Genomic DNA, 17520 nt, shown 5'->3' with positions numbered 1-17520 from the left:
TAATTTTCTAGAAGGCTTTGAATTTAGATGCTCTATATCCAGAACAGTAAAAATTGTGTTTGTCTTATCTTTTTTTTTGACGATCTATTTTCTTTTTTAAAAAAATATTTTTGGGGGTCGGGCGGTGGCGCAGTGGGTTAAGCGCATGTGGCGCAAAGTGCAGGGACCGGCGTAAGGATCCCGGTTCGAGGCCCCAGCTCCCCACCTTCAGGGGAGTCGCTTCACAAGCGGTGAAGCAGGTCTGCAGGTGTCTATCTTTCTCTCCCCTTCTCTGTCTTCCCCTCCTCTCTCCATTTCTCTCTGTCCTATCCAACAACGAATTGTGTCAACAAGGGCAATATTAATAACCACAACGAAGCTACAACAAGGGCAACAAAAGGGGGGAAAAAAAGGCCTCCAGGAGCGGTGGATTCATGGTGCAGGCACCGAGCCCAGCAATAACCCTGGAGGAGGAAAAAATATATATATATTTTTTTATTTTACTTATTTATTTGGATAGAGACAGAGAGAATTTTATAAGGGAGGGGGATAGAGAGGGAAAGACAGAGAGATACCTGCAGACCTGCTTCACCTCTTGTGAAGCAACTTCCCTGCAGGTGGGGAGCCAGGGGCTCGAACCAGGATTCTTCTGCTGGTTCTTGCGCTTTGCACCATTTGCGCTTAACCTGCTGCTCTACCACCCAACTCCCATCTTTTTAAAGTATCTTATTACTCTTCTCATGGTCAAAGCTAAAGAACTATAATCCTTTTAGCGGTTTTAAAAAACTACTAGAAATTGTTACATTATTTTCTATATGCAAGCAGTAAGAGATAAATGTAGCAAACACCAACATTTTAATAAATACTTTTTTAGGCAAAACTAGCTGATACTTACATATCTTGCTACCTGATGCTATATTTCTATTCAATTTTTCAAATAATGTAAAAGAAAGGAAAAATTTATTCTTAGGATAATGATTCTCTCCAACTGATTAGATTTAGTACAAAAAAAACCTTTGTGTTCCATTTTCACTCTTACTAAATGACAATACATATATAACTTCCAGTTTAAAGAAATTTCTAACTCTAGTTTTTGTAATCTGACCTCTTACACCTCATCTCTCAACTATAAAGCTACAGTATAAAACATTATCTTTGTTGAAAGAGCCAATTAAGCAAAGACATTTTTTACTCTCTAAAGCATAATGCCAAAGGCTCTGAGTCCGAACTAAAAATATATATAATTTGTTTTTAAGTAAAATATATCAGTAAAATTAAGTAAAATACATCAGTAATAGAGGACAGTTTTCTAGCAAGGCCCAAGGGAAAAGTATAAACTATACCACGACACTCAAGTAATCTAAATGTATATAACAGAAAGAGCACTAATTGGACCGAAGTCTGCAATAAATTGCAAAGCAGCCCCAAAGCATTGTTTTATTACCCTTATTATTTATTCAATCTCTGTAAATAACACCCAGCAAATAAACAGAGTATATCAGTTTGGTAGGGAAACAAATTGCATTCTCACTCACAAGAAAATGTAGCTAGAAACTAGAAAACCTTACCAGAGAGGAAAGAACTGTAACCACTCTACTATTACCTGTTGCTAATTTAAAAGACTTTAGAGGGGGTCGGGTAGCAGCACAGCTGGTTAAGCGCACATGGCAGGAGAAGCACAAGGACAAGCATAAGTTTCCGGGTTTGAGCACCCGGTTCTAGCCCCTGGCTCCCCCCACTGCAGGGGTGTCGCTCCACAGGCAGTGAAGCAGGTCTGCAGGTGTCTATCTTTCTCTCTCTCTCTCTGTCTTCCCCTCCTCTTTTCGTTTCTTTCTGTCCTATCCAACAGCGACGACATCAACAACAACTACAACAACAGTAAAAAAAGGGTAACAAAAAGGGAAAATAAAATTTAAAAAAAGACTTTAGAATGGTAGTATAAATGACTTAAAAATACTCTAGCTCCATAACAGATCCAAACTGCTTATTTTTAAAGGCCACTTTTTAAAAACAGCTCAGTGTTTCAACTGTTTGTGCTATTTTAAGTTTTAAAGAAAAAACATAGTCCCCACTTACTGACCTAAAAGATTCCTGTAAAGTCCTCTACAGGCCTGCTCAATATTTCAAGAAAACTGACAACCAAGTGTTGGTATGCTTCTAATTCTGCTTCTAAAAACCCCTTCTGTTTCATTTGGCTTAATCCCCCCTGCTTAACACTGTATTCTATTTACATAACCACTGTATTCTATTTACATAACCACTGCATGGCACTGGTTTAATCCCCACTGGTTCATGATGTCTTTTTGCTCCGCCCCCTCTCCTTGTCACACCCTGATTTTCACCAGTCACTTCTCTCCACCCTCTCTACGTCACATCCTGTTCACACCCTACTTGGAAAGTATATATAAGGACAGCATTGTTCATTTAGTTTAGTTTTAGTTTTAGTTTTAGTTTAGCTTAGCTCAGCTTAGATTGTGCTTCATTCCACATGAATAAAGAGAAACTGTGTACAGCTCAACCATGAGTCCCAGGTTGTCTGTCTCCCATCAGTGAAGCTCAGCCCGACATAATGGTGCCCTGAAACAGGGACCGGCACCGACGTGGAACCTAAGAAGCCCATCCCCCAGATAAGTAAACTTGGCTACCCATCCATGGGTTGCCTTTCTACTTATGAAGAGGTTTGCCAAAGCCTCTACTGTTTCATCATGAGACAGTTTCTCTGTCTCTGGAACATTTTGCTCTGGGCCACACTTTGTTTCCCTGACTGGGAACTTTGGTTTCTTGTGACCCTAATCATAGAGCTTGGGAGATGTACAGAGATTTCTCCTTGGACTTTCTGGATTCCCTCTCCCATGTTTCCTGAGGAAAAGGACTACATTTTGCTCCGGGCCACAATTTGGTTCTTTCTGACTGTCATAGAGCTTAGGATATGCACAGAGATTTCCCCTGGGACTTTTTGGACTTCTTCTTGCATGTTTCCCATGGAGAAGGACTACTTTAATTTGAGGAGCATTCTCCAGTACCCTGGCAGTCCCCAAGAATGGAGACACGTGGTTAGTTCTACTCTCCTGATTGGATTCTTTCTTCGATGGGAAGACACTTTTAAAAATGGGTGCCTGAAGCAATCCAGCAGGAACAGTCAGAAACACCCTAAATGGAATTTCAAGGAGCTTTCTGGACTAGGACGCCCTCCGGGGACTCATGATGCTACATGGTGAGATCTGTTTCGTAAGAGAGTGATTTGAATGACTGAATTTTTGTATGACATTGACTTAAAAAAATGCTGGATGCAGCCATGATTTCTAGAGACATCCAGAAACAATAAAAAAAAAAATTGTTTTTCCCTCCTTTGATTTCTTTTTTTTTACGTCTTGGCATAAATCTGAAACATTTAATCCTGAAAACAGTATGAGTTATGGGTGGGGCAGATAGTACAATGATTATGTTAATGATTCTCATGCCTGAGGCTTCTAACCGTGGTTCTTCTGTTTACCTTTCCACATTTTATTGAGTTTAAACTGTTTAAACAACCTTAAAATCATACTAGAAAGGACTTCCAATTATAATGGAGTTATCAATTATAGTACACTTCTAATCTGCTACAAGTTTTGTTTGACAAGTAAGTGAATTTCAGCTGTCAAGTCTTCACATGAAAAAGCATCTACTCAAATGGAATTCCTGGAAATCCATTTGGACCCCTGTTCTCTGACATCGCCCACAAGATGAAGTGACTACAACACACCCCCGGAAATCAATGATGTGACCTGGCACGACCTGAAAAAACAGATTCACAGACCCCAAAGCTCACTCTCTACAGAAAAGCGGAATTCCGGTGGCTGACATTCCCCATTGAGACAGAAATGCAGCATTTCATCCCCTGGCATTTTCTTCCATGGTCATCTACTTTGGACTTACATTTCCATTGGACTTACTGGTACACCTCTTGGACACTTTACACAACTTTACAGCAGTTTCCCTTTATGCTGCTGGGTTTCTCAAAGACTGACTGCAGCCAACTGCCTTGGGACTTTATAGGCCATGTCCCCTCGCCTGCAGGCTCTGTTCCCAGAGCCAGGAAACTCCCCCTCCTTACTAGGTCATGCACACAGAGGCAGGAAACACCCTTTGAGGCAAGAGATGCCCACAGAGGCACGAAGCGCCCCAAGAGGCAATAGATGCCTCCAGAGGCAAAAAATGTACTTTCGCCTGCTAGGCCTTTCCCTTTGAGGCAGGAAACGCTCCCCTTGGCATCACACTGGTTCTTGCTGCTCTCCTATTTTGTTCCTCCATGTTGTATGCCAGTTCTTTTGAAAACGCCTGTACAATATAGGTTTCTGTTCACCCCACACTCCTGATACTATGGCCATTAGTTAAAAAGAAAGGGGGAATTGTTGGTATGCTTCTAATTCTGCTTCTAAAAACCCCTTCTGTTTCATTTGGTTTAATCCCCCCTGCTTAACACTGTATTCTGTTTACATAACCACTATATTCTATTTACATAACCACTGCATGGCACTGGTTTAATCCCCACTGGTTCATGATGTCTTTTTGCTCCGCCCCCTCTCCTTGTCACACCCTGATTTTCACCAGTCACTTCTCTCCACCCTCTCTACGTCACATCCTGTTCACACCCTACTTGGAAAGTATATATAAGGACAGCATTGTTCGTTTAGTTTAGTTTTAGTTTTAGTTTAGCTTAGCTCAGCTTAGATTGTGCTTCATTCCGCATGAATAAAGAGAAACTGTGTACAGCTCAACCATGAGTCCCAGGTTGTCTGTCTCCCATCAGTGAAGCTCAGCCCGACAACCAAGATCTTCATTAGATTTAAAGGTCAATTTAATAATTAAAATTAGTGTTGTCCACAGAGTATGTCTGTAAGCAGTACACTTTCAGTTTCCCAAAACTCAAAGGGGAAGGAAAAATACTCTCAGGTAAAAAGTGCCTTCTTTTGCTGAAAAAAAAAAAATGTAGTAAACTACGTTAAACAGTAACTCCTCTATATAGTTGCAGCAGTGTAAAACACTGTCAGAGTTAACTGGGTCTGTCGGTTTCTTATTTCAGCAAAGTAGGTAGTTCACAAATGTCAGCTATATTTGAATGATTGGCAACAGTAACACAAGAGCAAACAACTGACTCTAATGTAACATCAAAAGTGAATTTCATTACATACTCTATTTTAGAAAACTAAAAGTCCTTCCTGTCTTTACATGAGTTAGAGAGATAGCTCAGTCCATTAGAGCACCAACTTGGAAGCCTAAGATCCCAGAGGCCACAAATTCAACCACAGGTACCTCTTTCTGTTAGTGATGAGTATGCTAGTTCGTGTTCAATTTCAATTATAATCTCTCTCTCTTCCTTTCCTCCCTCCCTCCCTCCCTCCCTCTCTCCTTCCATGCCTTTCTCCCTTCCTCCTCTACCTAAACAACTTAAACAAGTAAAACAAATCTTAAAATAGTAATAATAAGGCCAGGGTGGATGAAATAGCATGATGGAGATGCAAAAGACTTCTATACCTGAGACTCTGAAGCTCCAGATTCAACCCCCAGCACAACCAATAAGCCAGAGCTATGCTCTGGTTAAAAAAAAAAGTGTTTGTTTGGGGGGTGGGGGTTGAGACACAACAAGACAGCCCACCTGGGAAGATATATGCTTTACTTACATGGGATCAAAGTTCAAACCCAGCCCCCACTGCACTGGGGAAAACTTTGGTGCTGTAGTGTCATTCTGTCTCTTCTTCTGTGTCTGTCTTGGCCACAATCCGAAAAAAATCAGCTTACAGCAGATAGACCCTGGTGACAACAACTGACTGACTGATTAATTAATTAATTTTTTTTTTAATGTTAAAGATTATCAGGGCCAGGAGGTGGCTCACGCAGTAGAGCACACACTTAACAATGCATAAGAGCCCAGGTTCAAGTCCCTGTCCACCACATGGGAGTTCTTGTAGGGGAGAAGCTTCACAAGAAATAGAGTAGTGTTGCAATGTCTCTTCTCTCATTCTGTGTGTCTCTCTCCCCATCTATCACCATCTACCTTAAAACTTATAACTGTGAGAGAAAAAAAAATTTAATCTGCAGGGAGCAGAGGAATCATACAGGTGCAGAGCCCCAACAATAGTCTTGATGGCAAAAAAATAAACGTTATCTTTACAATTACATCTACTACAATAACTATGTTTGAAGGTATTATTTTATGTTTACCACAAATAGAAATTCAGTAGTATGGTTACAACCTACTAATTTACTATCCCACAAAGTCCAATTCTACATCCCACTTTAGATTTTAACCTGTCATCTTCCTGTGAGAGACAAAGCTTATACAAGACAAGCTTGTAAAGGCAAAATTGGGGTGGGGGGAGGTGAAAGGAGGTGGGGAAGGATAGCATAGTAGTTATGCAAAAAGACTTTCATGTCTGAGGCTTCAAAGTCTCAGGTTCAATACCCTACATCACCATAAGCCAGAGCCAAAGAGTGCTCTACTGGGGAAATAAATAAATAAATAAATAAATAAATAAATAAATAAACAATAAACTCAACATGCAAACTACTAATGCATTGGATTTAGATAGGTTTAGATGGATTTAGACAGTAGTTTGAAAGCTACGAAGCACTTTCTCATTCATTATACTACTTCATATAAAGTTGTATTCTAGTCAGGAGACCAGTCAAAAAAACATATTAGTATTTTGGAATACCAATAAATATTTCAGAGTAATCTTTGTAATTTAGACTTGGCAAACATAATCTCATTCTAAGAAATTATTATAAGGCCCAGGAGGTAGTACAGTAGCTAGAACATCAGACTTAAAAGAATGAGGTCAGACTTTGACTCCCAATATCACATGTGCCAGTGTTATACTATGGTTCTCTTGCACCTTCTCTTTCTCTCATGGTAATAAATGGACAAATATTTCTTAAATAAACAAAATATATGATGTGGTCTGGGAGTGGCTAAGGCATTGGACTCTCAAGCATGAGGTTCTGAGTTCAGTCCCTGGCAGCACATGTACCAGAGTGATGTCTGGTTCTTTCTCTTTCTCTTTTTCCTCCTTTCTTATTAATAAATAAATAAAATATTTTAAAATATATGACTATGTAATAAATATCAGTCATTTCCCAAAGGACTTTTTTACTGCTGAGTCACCACAATCAAATGACATAGTTTTTCATTCATTCAACAAATAAATATTTAGCATTTGTTAGTTCAACTACTAGTATTCACAATTATGAGTGTCAACAAATAGACAAAGCATGATAAGCAGGGTCTCTTTAATTTTATGGGGCTCACAGTCACACAGCAGTCAACTAAAAGATTTTAGTAAGTAAAAAACAAATAGTATATCTAGACTGGGCAGCAGTACACCTGGTAGAACACACACACTAACCCAGGTTCAAGCCTCCAGGCCCCATCTATAGGAGGGAAGCTTCAAGAGTGCTAAAAGTTGTACTCCAGGTATCTTTCTCTTTCCCTCTCTATCTCCCCATTCTCTTTCAATTTCTGTCTCGATCAAAAAGAATAAGTTAAAATAAAATAAAAATCTTGGAAGCAGTGAATCTACCATGTAGGTACCAAGAAGACCCAGGGATAACCCTGGCGGCAGTGTATATCAAACAGTGCTAAGTACTATATAGAGAATTCAAATCTTCTGATCCAGTGACTAAGTTGTCATTTTAGGCTGAGTACTTACAAAAGAAGCAAATGTAAGCAGCACTGTAAGAAAACTAGTGCACGAAAATCAAGTAGGAAAGCATTCTGGGTACAGGGCACCATTAGTGCAAAATCCAAAGGCAGAAATAATGAACGGATGTTTTGTTTTGTTTTCAAACTTTTTTTTTCCCTTTATCACTTTATTGGTGGGTTAATGGTTTATAGTATAGTTATTGACACATGAGTAAAATTTCTCATCTCCCCATGATAGGTATATACAAAACACTCTCACCCTCAACTTGGATCCATTTCTTTTTTTAAAATATATTTTATTTATTATATTTTTGAGAGAAATGCAGAGAGAGAAAGAAAGACACAGAGAGAAACACCAGAGCACTGCTCAGCTCTGGCTTATAGTGGTGTAGGGGATTGAACCTGGGATTTAGGAGCCTCAGGCATGAGAGTCTGTTTGCATAATCATTATGCTATCTCCCCTGCCCCTTGGGTCCATTTCTACCATCATGCACCAAGGCCCCAAAGTCCCTTCCTCTTCCTCCTTCCCCAGAGTCTTTTGCTTTAGTGCAATACAAGGTTAGCTTTGGAGTGAGTGAGGGAAATAGGTGAATAGGGTATCTAAGTAATAGATAGGTGAGTAGGGTATCTAAGTCTAAATAGTAATAATAATAAGTAATAAGTAATAATAAGTAATAGTAGGTGAGTAGGGTATCTAAGTCTAAATAGACACTATTTCATTATGAACTTTATGGTGACTCCCCCCCCCCCAACTCTTCACCTGCACTACTCCAGCCTTTAGGTTCATGATTAGTCAACAACTTGTTTGGCTTTACATGTTAACTCTATTTTCAGCCACCAGGTTCCAGATGCTAGCATGATGCCGACCAGACTTTCCTGGACAGACAACCCCACCAATATGTCCTAGAGCTCCAATTCCCCAGAGCCCCTCCCCACTAGGGAAAGAGAGAAAGAGGCTGGGAGTATGGATGGACCTGTCAATGCCCACGTTCAGCGGGGAAGCAATTACAGAAGCCAGACCTTCCACCTTCTGCATCCCACAATGACCTTGGGTCCATACTCCCAGGTGGCTAAAGAATAGCAAAAGGTATCAAGGGAGGGGATGGGATACGAATTTCTGGTGGTGGGAATTGTAATACCCTTATCCTATGGTTTTGTCAGTGTTTCCTTTTTATAAATAAATAAAAAGAATATGCCCTCATAAAGACCGGCACACTTTAATGATGACCATTTTGGTCACAACCAGGTCACCCCCATCATCTGGGGCCCTAGTCAGAGAATCCTGGGATTCCCACAGATATGATGGGCCTAGGCCTCTAATAGATCATCTCTCCACTATCACTATCACTGGTTATCTCCATCAGGAACAACACCATAAACCCTCTTGTGGGCCTCTACAGGACATTGCACACAACCAATCTAGAACAACAATGGTACAAATTGCCCCACTCTCTGAAGGGCGGCTGGGTCAACATACTCTGCGCTACTGAAGGATGATGGGACCTGAAATGAGTGCAGCCTAGAATGTTCCCAGCTATGACCATGGAATGTGAGCTCAGACTGACAGAGATGCAGAGGTTACACAGGCTTCTGTGCTAAATATGAACAGACTTGGGCCCTAGGTCAGATTGATGGGGCTTATAATTAATGGTCTTTATATACTTTTCCCATATTTGGGAACTTCTCTCTGCTCTTATCCAGCTTTCTAGTCCTACTTCCAACTCTGACACCATCTTCCCAAACAATACTCTTAGCCCTCCTGCATATTAGCTGTCAGGCCCAGGCAAAAATTAATGAAGTCATGGGCCCCCTCGAATATACCTAAAATAGACCTACTAGCTTTTTCCTAAATGGAGACCCCAAATTTCATCTGCTATATTCTTACATTTAGATTCCTGATTACTAAACAATTCATTCTGCTTTATATCTTAATGCTTCTCAGCCACCAAACTGCAGATGCTACCATGATGCCAACCTGACTTCCTAGGCAGACAACCTCACCAGTGAGTCCTAGAACTAGGGAAAGACAGAAATAAGCTGGGGGTATGGATCACCTTATCAATATCTATTTTCAGTGGAGTGGAGAAGCAATTACAGAAAACAGACTTTCCACCTTCTACACCCTATAAAGATGTTTGGTTGATACTCCCAGAGAGATAAAGAATAGGGAAACTTTCAATGGAGGAGAGGGGATATGCAACTCTGGAATTGTACCCCTCTTATTCCACAATCTTGTCAATCATTATTAAATTACTAATAAAAATAAATTTAAAAAAGGAATGTGCCCTCATAAAATTTAAGTTTTAGAGATGTTTCCTACCTTAATCTAAAGTAAAAAAAAAAAAAAATTGGGGGTTGGACTGCCACTCACGTGGGTTAAGCACACATGGCATGAAGCACAAGGATGGTATAAGAATTCCAGTTCAAGCCCACGGCTCCCCACCTGCAGGGGAGTCGCTTCACAAGTGGTGAAGCAGGTCTGCAGGTGTCTATCTTTCTCTCCCCCTTTCTGTCTCCCCTCCTCTCTCCATTTCTCTCTGTCCTATCCAACAACATCAGTGGCAACAATAACAATAATGACAACAAGTGTCGTATGCTTTACATTGGTTTGTTCTAGCCCTCCCCCACCAAGAGAATTAGATCAGTCCAGTTAATTTCACGGGCCACTTGGCCCCGCCCCTAGGAACCCCACCAGAGTTCCAGAGTCCCAGAGTTGGGGGAGTTCCTGAGTTCCAGAGTAGGAGAGAGTGCTTGCGCTGCCGCAAAGAGACAGCAGAGTTCTGTTTGGTGATTAGTTTGTCTTAGTTTATGAATCGTTGTTCCTGAATAAAGAAATACAGCTTCCCTGCCCAGCCGTTGTCTCCGTGTCTCTGTTACCCGCCCGTGAAGCTAGACCCGCCCGGCAAGAGCCTTCCGAAATTTTAACAACAAACAAGGGCAACAAAAATGGAAAAAAATGACCTCCAGGAGCAGTGGATTTGTAGTGCAGGCACCAAGCCCCAGCAAAATAACCCTGGAGGCAAAAGAAAAAAAAATTTGTTCCAATACCAATTCACTATGTATAGTAATTTGGATCACTCAGTCAATGAATAATAAAGACCTACTATATGCAAGGAAATACACTGGAAAACAAACTGAGATTTATTAGAAACCATTAAGCATGTGTAAAGTGATATAAATGTATACAAACACTGACATACATAGATTATTATACAAGTATGTTAGTGTGTACATTACCAACATGTCTCTCAGATAATGCACTGTGAAAATTGGAGGAAATCCAACTTTCAGTTGAAAGGACCATAGGTCTACATTGAAACTGATCCTTGAAGAACAGGTGGCATTTACAAATGAGAACACATTTTTTTGTCCCCATAACCCCAAAGAGGAGAACATCTTAGATGATCAGCACAACAAAAGCAAAAGAACTAGGCAAGCTACCATGAACTTCTATTGAGAAATCCAGAATATTAATTAAATTTAGAGAAACTAGGGCCAGGTGGTGACTTGTCCTGTAGATTGCACATGTCACCATGCAAGAGGACCCTGGTTCAAGTCCTCAGTCCCCACTTCAGGAAGAAGATTTGCAAGTGGTGGAGCAGTGCTATAGGTGTCTCTCCTTCTCTCTCATCCACTTTCTCCCTGTCTCTCATCCTATATTAGGAAAAAAAAAGTGTGTCTTGGATGGCGGGGGTCAGGTAGTGGAGCACCTTGTAGAGGGCAATATTACAATACATAAGAGCCTGAGTTCAAGCCCTTGGTCCCCTCCTCCAGGGGGAAAGCTTCATGAGTGGTAGAGCAGTGCTACAGGTGTCTTTCTTTCTCTCTCTCTCTCTCTCTCCTTTCCCCTTCCCTATTAATTTCTATCAAATAAATAAATAAAAATATAAAAAAGAATAACAACTGCTTTGTACAGATGTGGTTGAACATTGGCAGGGCCCACAAACTATACTTCCATGCGAGTATTATTTACATATCAATATTCTGCCTTGTTTTAAAATGACTCCACCACCACCACCATATTACCTCCTCAGGGTATCGACCTTCCGCCAGCTAAAACCCTAGCGACCATTGCTACCGAAGCTTTCTACCTTCCCAGAGTGCCTTGTTTTCTCCACCCCCTTTACTAGCCAATCCAGTTTCGACTTGCCACTTCTGGTTCTTTCATTTAGCCCTCTTTCACTTCAGAGACCTGACCTGGAGAAGGACCGGTGAGCATAGTGGGAGGCAGCCATTTTGCTAGCTCCACGTGGCCTAAACGCACCCAACTCTGGGGCACCCAAGTGAATAAAGATTTGCATTCCAGCTCCGCCAAGAGTTCCTGGTCTCTTCTCTCAGGGGCAACCTGACACTGCTGGGAATAACACTGAGAACCAGAGACAGTCTTGGTAGGAAAAAAAAATTTAATTAAATGCTAAATAATAGTGATTTCACTTTTTAAAAAAATTTAATTTAAAAAATTTATGTCTTTTTAAAAATTGTTTAACTCATTTTATCTTTTTTTATTTGTTGGATAGAAACAGCTAGAATTGAGAGAGAAGAAGATAAAGAAGGAGAGAAAAAGACACCCATAGCACTGTTTCACCACTTGCAAAGTTTTCCCCCTACAGGTAAAAACTGGGGGCTCAAACCCAGGTCTGTGCACATTGTAACATGTGTACTCAACCAGGTGCATCACCACTGGTCCTCAGTAATAATAATTTCTAGCAACAATTTTCAATATTACAATAGTCAAAACTGAGCTATGTCTAATATTATATAACACTTCAGTTATATAATATTACATAAGAACATTGTATCTGTATTTAGCATTAACTAACACAAAAAATGTTTATGACCTTACACCTATATCAGACTATTATATTTGTTTTATGACCTTTCGCCTATATCAGACTATTGTATTTGTTTTATCAAAGAAAAGCTGTAAGATAGCAAAATCTTTGGAAACTTACTTTTCAGGAAAACAGAAAAAATCAGAAAATCACTTAAACTCTGTGCAAAAATGATAATAGTACACAGTTGAAGACAGGATGTCATAATACAGTGTTCACACTCCATTATCTAAAACCTCAGGACACAGGATGAATGAGAAAGTGCTATCAACAATACAGCACAGAGTTGTGTTCTTACATTTTAAAATATGAATGCATTCAAGGTTTCTCTGTAATAATATTCTGCATTTAATATCCACAATTAATTTCTTGCCGTTTTGGAATAGCACTGCTTTATGATATTAATTCACCTGAGAGCTGACCATCAACAGTGCAAATTACTTGTTTAAATCTCACTAAAAGTTCAGTATATTTTCACCGAATCATAAAACTATTTTAACATTCTCCTATCCAACTCAAAAGCAGAGTAACAAAATTCAGTTACCAAGGATTGTGTGTGTACTATCATTTACTAACATTTACTTTCTCCTTTGTTTTTCTTAAAATTTATTTTTCATTACTCATTGCCTATGTAAGGTTTTTTCAGTATGGCTTAGAAAAGGCTAGTAAAACTCATTAAATTTTTTTTTTACTTTTATTTATTTATTCCCTTTTGTTGCCCTTGTTGTTTTATTGTTGTAGTTATTATTGTTGTTGTCGTTGTTGGATAGGAGAGAGAGAAATGGAGAGAGGAGGGGAAGACAGAGAGGAGGAGAGAAAGATAGACACCTGCAGACCTGCTTCACCGCCTGTGAAGCGACTCCCCTGCAGGTGGGGAGCCGGGATTCGAACCGGGATCCTTATGCCGGTCCTTGTGCTTTGCGCCACCTGCGCTTAACCTGCTGCGCTACAGCCCGAATCCCAAAACTCATTAAATTTTATCCATAAATATCACAGACTCAATACAATAAAAATCTGCATGGTTGGAATAGGAAAGCAGAACAATGAAACTGAGGTACATCATAAAAAGAATCATAATGGTAACTTAAACACACCATGTCAGAGCTGGAAAGGCATCTCTTACATTAATGTCCTTTTTTTTCTTTTTTTTGTAATTCCACATTCTATGACTCTGAAGATATGCACATCCACGTGTCTTTGTTTAGAAGGTCGACTCTAACATGCAACAAACTCAGAAACACACCTTCATCCTGCAAGGGCTTAATTCAAGAAAAGTTCCCACTGCCTTTCCTAATTCCATCTGGCATTCAGGGAAGCTGTAGCCAGTTTGTAAATTCCCTACTTGGTCTGTGTTTTACAACCTTGTATATCTTTCCCAATCTGAACTTGCCAGGAGACATTGGGGGGGGGGGGATCTAAAAAAAAAAAAAAAAAAACCTAGGGTTAAGCACATTTACCACAAGATATGAGCAAATGGAGACAGAAATACTAAAGAGTGCCAGGGACAAGAACATGCCCAAGAATTATCCAGAACACTTATACCAAATTCAACACACTAAGTACAGTGTTCCACCCATGGCATGGAAGTCCCACCTCCTGGCAGCCTCACCAATGCAGTGGTCAGCTTACCTGAGGAAGCAGGCCTGCACCACCCACAGTTCCCTAAAAGCAGCTCTACACACGGAGAGCAAGCACCACAGGGCTTAATAATTCCCATTAGAACACAGATCTTCCTGCAAGAACCCGCTCCCCATGAGAAAGTATTATCTGTCTTTTGCTTAAATGGACTGGGAAACTTCCCAGTGACTCAACACAAAAGCTTTTTCTTAAAGAGAACAAGGAAAGGAGGAGTTAACTTATAGCAATCTTTAGGAAGTTCTCCTACTGTAACATCCCACTTTTACTAAAAGGAAAAAGAAAAAGGGTCTCTGATGTCTGCCCCTGACTTTTGAAAAATCTACCTGTTCTGGGTGGTTTGTGGCTATAATATCCTATCTCCTAACTGATGCCTAACTCCCCCACCCACAGCGCCCAGGGAGATAAGCACTCTCTGTGGGCTTTTTACCTTCTTTTATGACTTGAAAAATAAAAATTCGTAGCCCACCCTCGGGCTCCCTCTCTACCAAGTGTCCCATAAGGTTCAGTCCAGCTGTTATATTTTTCTGATCTTATTTCATACATGTCTATTTATCTCATTCCCCAAATGAGAAATGACCCTATACAAATTACCAAATGTGGGGGCAGGGGGCTAGTGCAGCGGGTTAAACGCACATGGCCCAAAGCATAAGGACCCGCCAAGCGTCCTGATTCCAGCCCCCAGGCCCCACACGCAGGGGGGGTCGCTTCACAAGTGATGAAGCAGGTCTGCAGGTGTCTAACTTTCTCTCCCCCCTCTGTCTTCCCTTCCTCTCTAGATTTCTCTCTGTCCTATCCAACAACAACATCAACAACAATAATAATAACCACAAGGATAAAACAAGTAGGGCAACAAAAGTGGAAAAAATAGCCTCCAGGAGCAGTGGATTCGTAGTACAGGAGCGGAGCCCAGCAATAACCCTGGAGGCAAAGGAATAAATAATAAGTAAATAAATAAATAAACAAATGTTCTACCTGAGAAATGTTAGAGTTAGGGGCTGGGTGGTAGTGCACCTGGTTGAGTGCACATATTATAATGTTCAAGGGCCCAGGTTCAAGTTTCCCATCCCCACCTGTTGGGGGAAAGCTTCACAAGTGGTGAAGCAGGGCTGCAGGTGTCTCTCTCCGTCTCTCTCCCCCACCCTTACTCTCTGGATCTCTGGCTGCCTCTACCCCATAACTCAAGATAATTTTTTTAAAATTAAGTTTAAAAATGTTTCTAAAGTTGATGGGAAGACGAGGTAACTACTTTCTTTAAAAATCCGTGGTGTGAGGGCTGGGAGGTAGCACAGCGGGTTAAACGCTGGTGGCGCAAAGTGCAAGGGCCGGTGTAAGGATCCCAGTTCAAACCCCCAGCTCCCCACCCACAAGGGAGTCTCTTCGCAAGCAGTGAAACAGGTCTGCAGGTGTTTTTCTCTCCTCCTCTCTGTCTTCCTCTCCTCTCTCGACTTCTCTCTGTCCTATCCAGCAACAACAACAGCTTGACAAAAATAACGACAAGAGCAACAAAATGGGGAAAATGGCCTCCAGGAGCAGTGGATTCATAGTGTAGGCACTGAGTCCCAGCGATAACCCTGGAAGCAAAAAAATTAAAATTAAAAAAAAAAATTCCGTGCGGTGTGTGTGTGTGTGTGTTGCATCTTCCTGCAATCACTTAAGACCGTAACCCTTCCTGCAAAAATATACTTTGTGTTTCTTCGAATGGTCCCTCGGGTGTCACTACTGTCTGTGTGAGTTTTTCTTTGCGGTTGTATTTTAATGAGCCGGCTGGCTGGCGGCAGGTTGACTTAAGATCCAGTCCCAATTACCTTGTGCACGGAAGACCGCAGATCTGAGCGGTGGGGCTCGGCTCTAAGCACGTGGGGCTGTGTGCGAAGGTCGGGGACCTGCCTGCTTTACCAGAGCCCCAAATGGGCGGGGAGAGAGCAGGGCGGACAGCTTTTAAGACCTGTTACAAACGTCAGAGCTCCCCGCTCCCTGACTGCCCGGGCCCCATTCTGTTTGGCAACCTGACACGTCATCCAAACCCGAAAAAAAAGCCCCTTAGGGAATCCCTCTCCCCGAGTATAAACCTGAGCCCTGCCGCCCAGACCCCGGGGTCGGGCTTCCCCACTGGGTGCCCCAAAGTGGCACCTCACGGGGGCGCCCACAATCAGTCGAGTCCCCGCGGCCGAAAGCAGCGACCCCCCCCAGGTCCCACTTCGCGTGGGGCGTTCAGCGTCCGCGGCCCGGGACCGGGACGGGGACGGACGCGGCGCGAGCGGCCGTCGGCGTCCACGGCTCCCCGGACTCGCGACGCCCTGATCCTCGGTCTCGCGCCAACGAGACGGATCAGGGGTCGGGATCGAGCCGCTCGCGGGGCGGTCGCCGCCTGCCGGGCGTGTACGCGGCGCGGATCCTCCTCAGCGGGGCCGCAGGATCCGGGAGGCCCCCGGCCGCCCTCCCACGGCGGCCCACGGCCGCACCGCTCCGCCAGCTGGGGCGCCGAGTCCTCGGCGGCGGCCACTGACCCTGGCGCGTCCCCGAGCGCGCGCCCGGCCGCCCGCCCCCGCCGGCCACGGCCCCGCGCCGAGTTGCACTAACTTTCCGGGGCGGGGGAGGGGCGAGCGCGGCGGGCCCGGCTTCCCCCCCGGGAGCCTTACCTGTGCTCAAATTGTCGTTGATTTTTAAGGGCACCCGCAAAATGTAGACCAGGAAGAGCACGATGAAGAACCACACGGTCCAAAGATAAGTCCAAGACCAAACTATACAGGACTTGAGCTGCTCCAGAAAGCCCGTGCCCGCTTCAGCCATTTTTCAGCGCTGCTGCTCTCTGCTGCCGCGGCGCTCGGTGTCTGCCGGGATGATTCACGGGCCCGAGGCGCTGCTCGCGCCACCGCCGGCGCCGCCGCAACCCGGGCGCCCTCGAGCCGCTTCGCCGCCCCGGACACCGCGGGCGCGGCGGGAAATCGCGCGCGGGCCTTTTCTTTCCCAGCCTTATTGCGAACTCCTCACAAGTGGTTTTCGTGGATGGTCACGTGGCTCCTGCCCCCTCAAGTTCTGGGGCCATTTCCATTTATTATCCTGATACTTAGACAGATAGGCCCAGTGGTAGGGTGAGGGAAACTCCTGACGTGGAGACCGCTCGCCTACTCTGTGACCCGGGCATCTTCCCTAGGCCCCTGTGGCCTCACTTGATTAAGCAGTCCCCATTGTCGACACAAGGGAAACCCCGCAGTTGACAGGGTTACCCTTAAGCAGAAACCAAGATTCACTTGCAAAAGGAATAGAATCCAGAGCCCCAGTGCATAAACCTTATATGCCCTACTTCTTCCTCTCAAAATTCATGATCACTTTTAAAAAGGCCTTCTATTAGTGATTTACTCATGGTTTATAGGATTACAGGGGTGTAGA

At 42.9% G+C, this 17520-nt stretch overlaps 1 protein-coding gene across 4 annotated transcripts in view; it reads right to left on the bottom strand.

Annotated features, from left to right (window-relative positions):
* ST7 (suppression of tumorigenicity 7) overlaps nt 1-17114 on the bottom strand; it is a 339787-nt gene extending 322673 nt beyond the window's left edge. For 2 of the 4 annotated variants that reach the window (XM_007525439.3, XM_007525440.2), the window contains exon 1: nt 16770-17114. In XM_007525439.3, the coding sequence (XP_007525501.1) occupies nt 16770-16920 (151 nt within the window). In that variant the 5' untranslated portion in view covers nt 16921-17114. The remainder of the gene's footprint in view (nt 1-16769) is intronic. The other 2 variants (XM_016189276.2, XM_060196477.1) reach the window with 2 other exon arrangements.
* Between the last annotated feature and the right edge of the window lie 406 nt (nt 17115-17520).

The sequence above is a fragment of the Erinaceus europaeus genome, chromosome 8 (assembly GCF_950295315.1).
Source record: "Erinaceus europaeus chromosome 8, mEriEur2.1, whole genome shotgun sequence".
NCBI classification, from domain to species: domain Eukaryota; kingdom Metazoa; phylum Chordata; class Mammalia; order Eulipotyphla; family Erinaceidae; genus Erinaceus; species Erinaceus europaeus.
The sequence above is the reverse complement of the archived record's forward strand: the minus strand, read 5'-3'. Positions and strand labels throughout refer to the sequence as shown.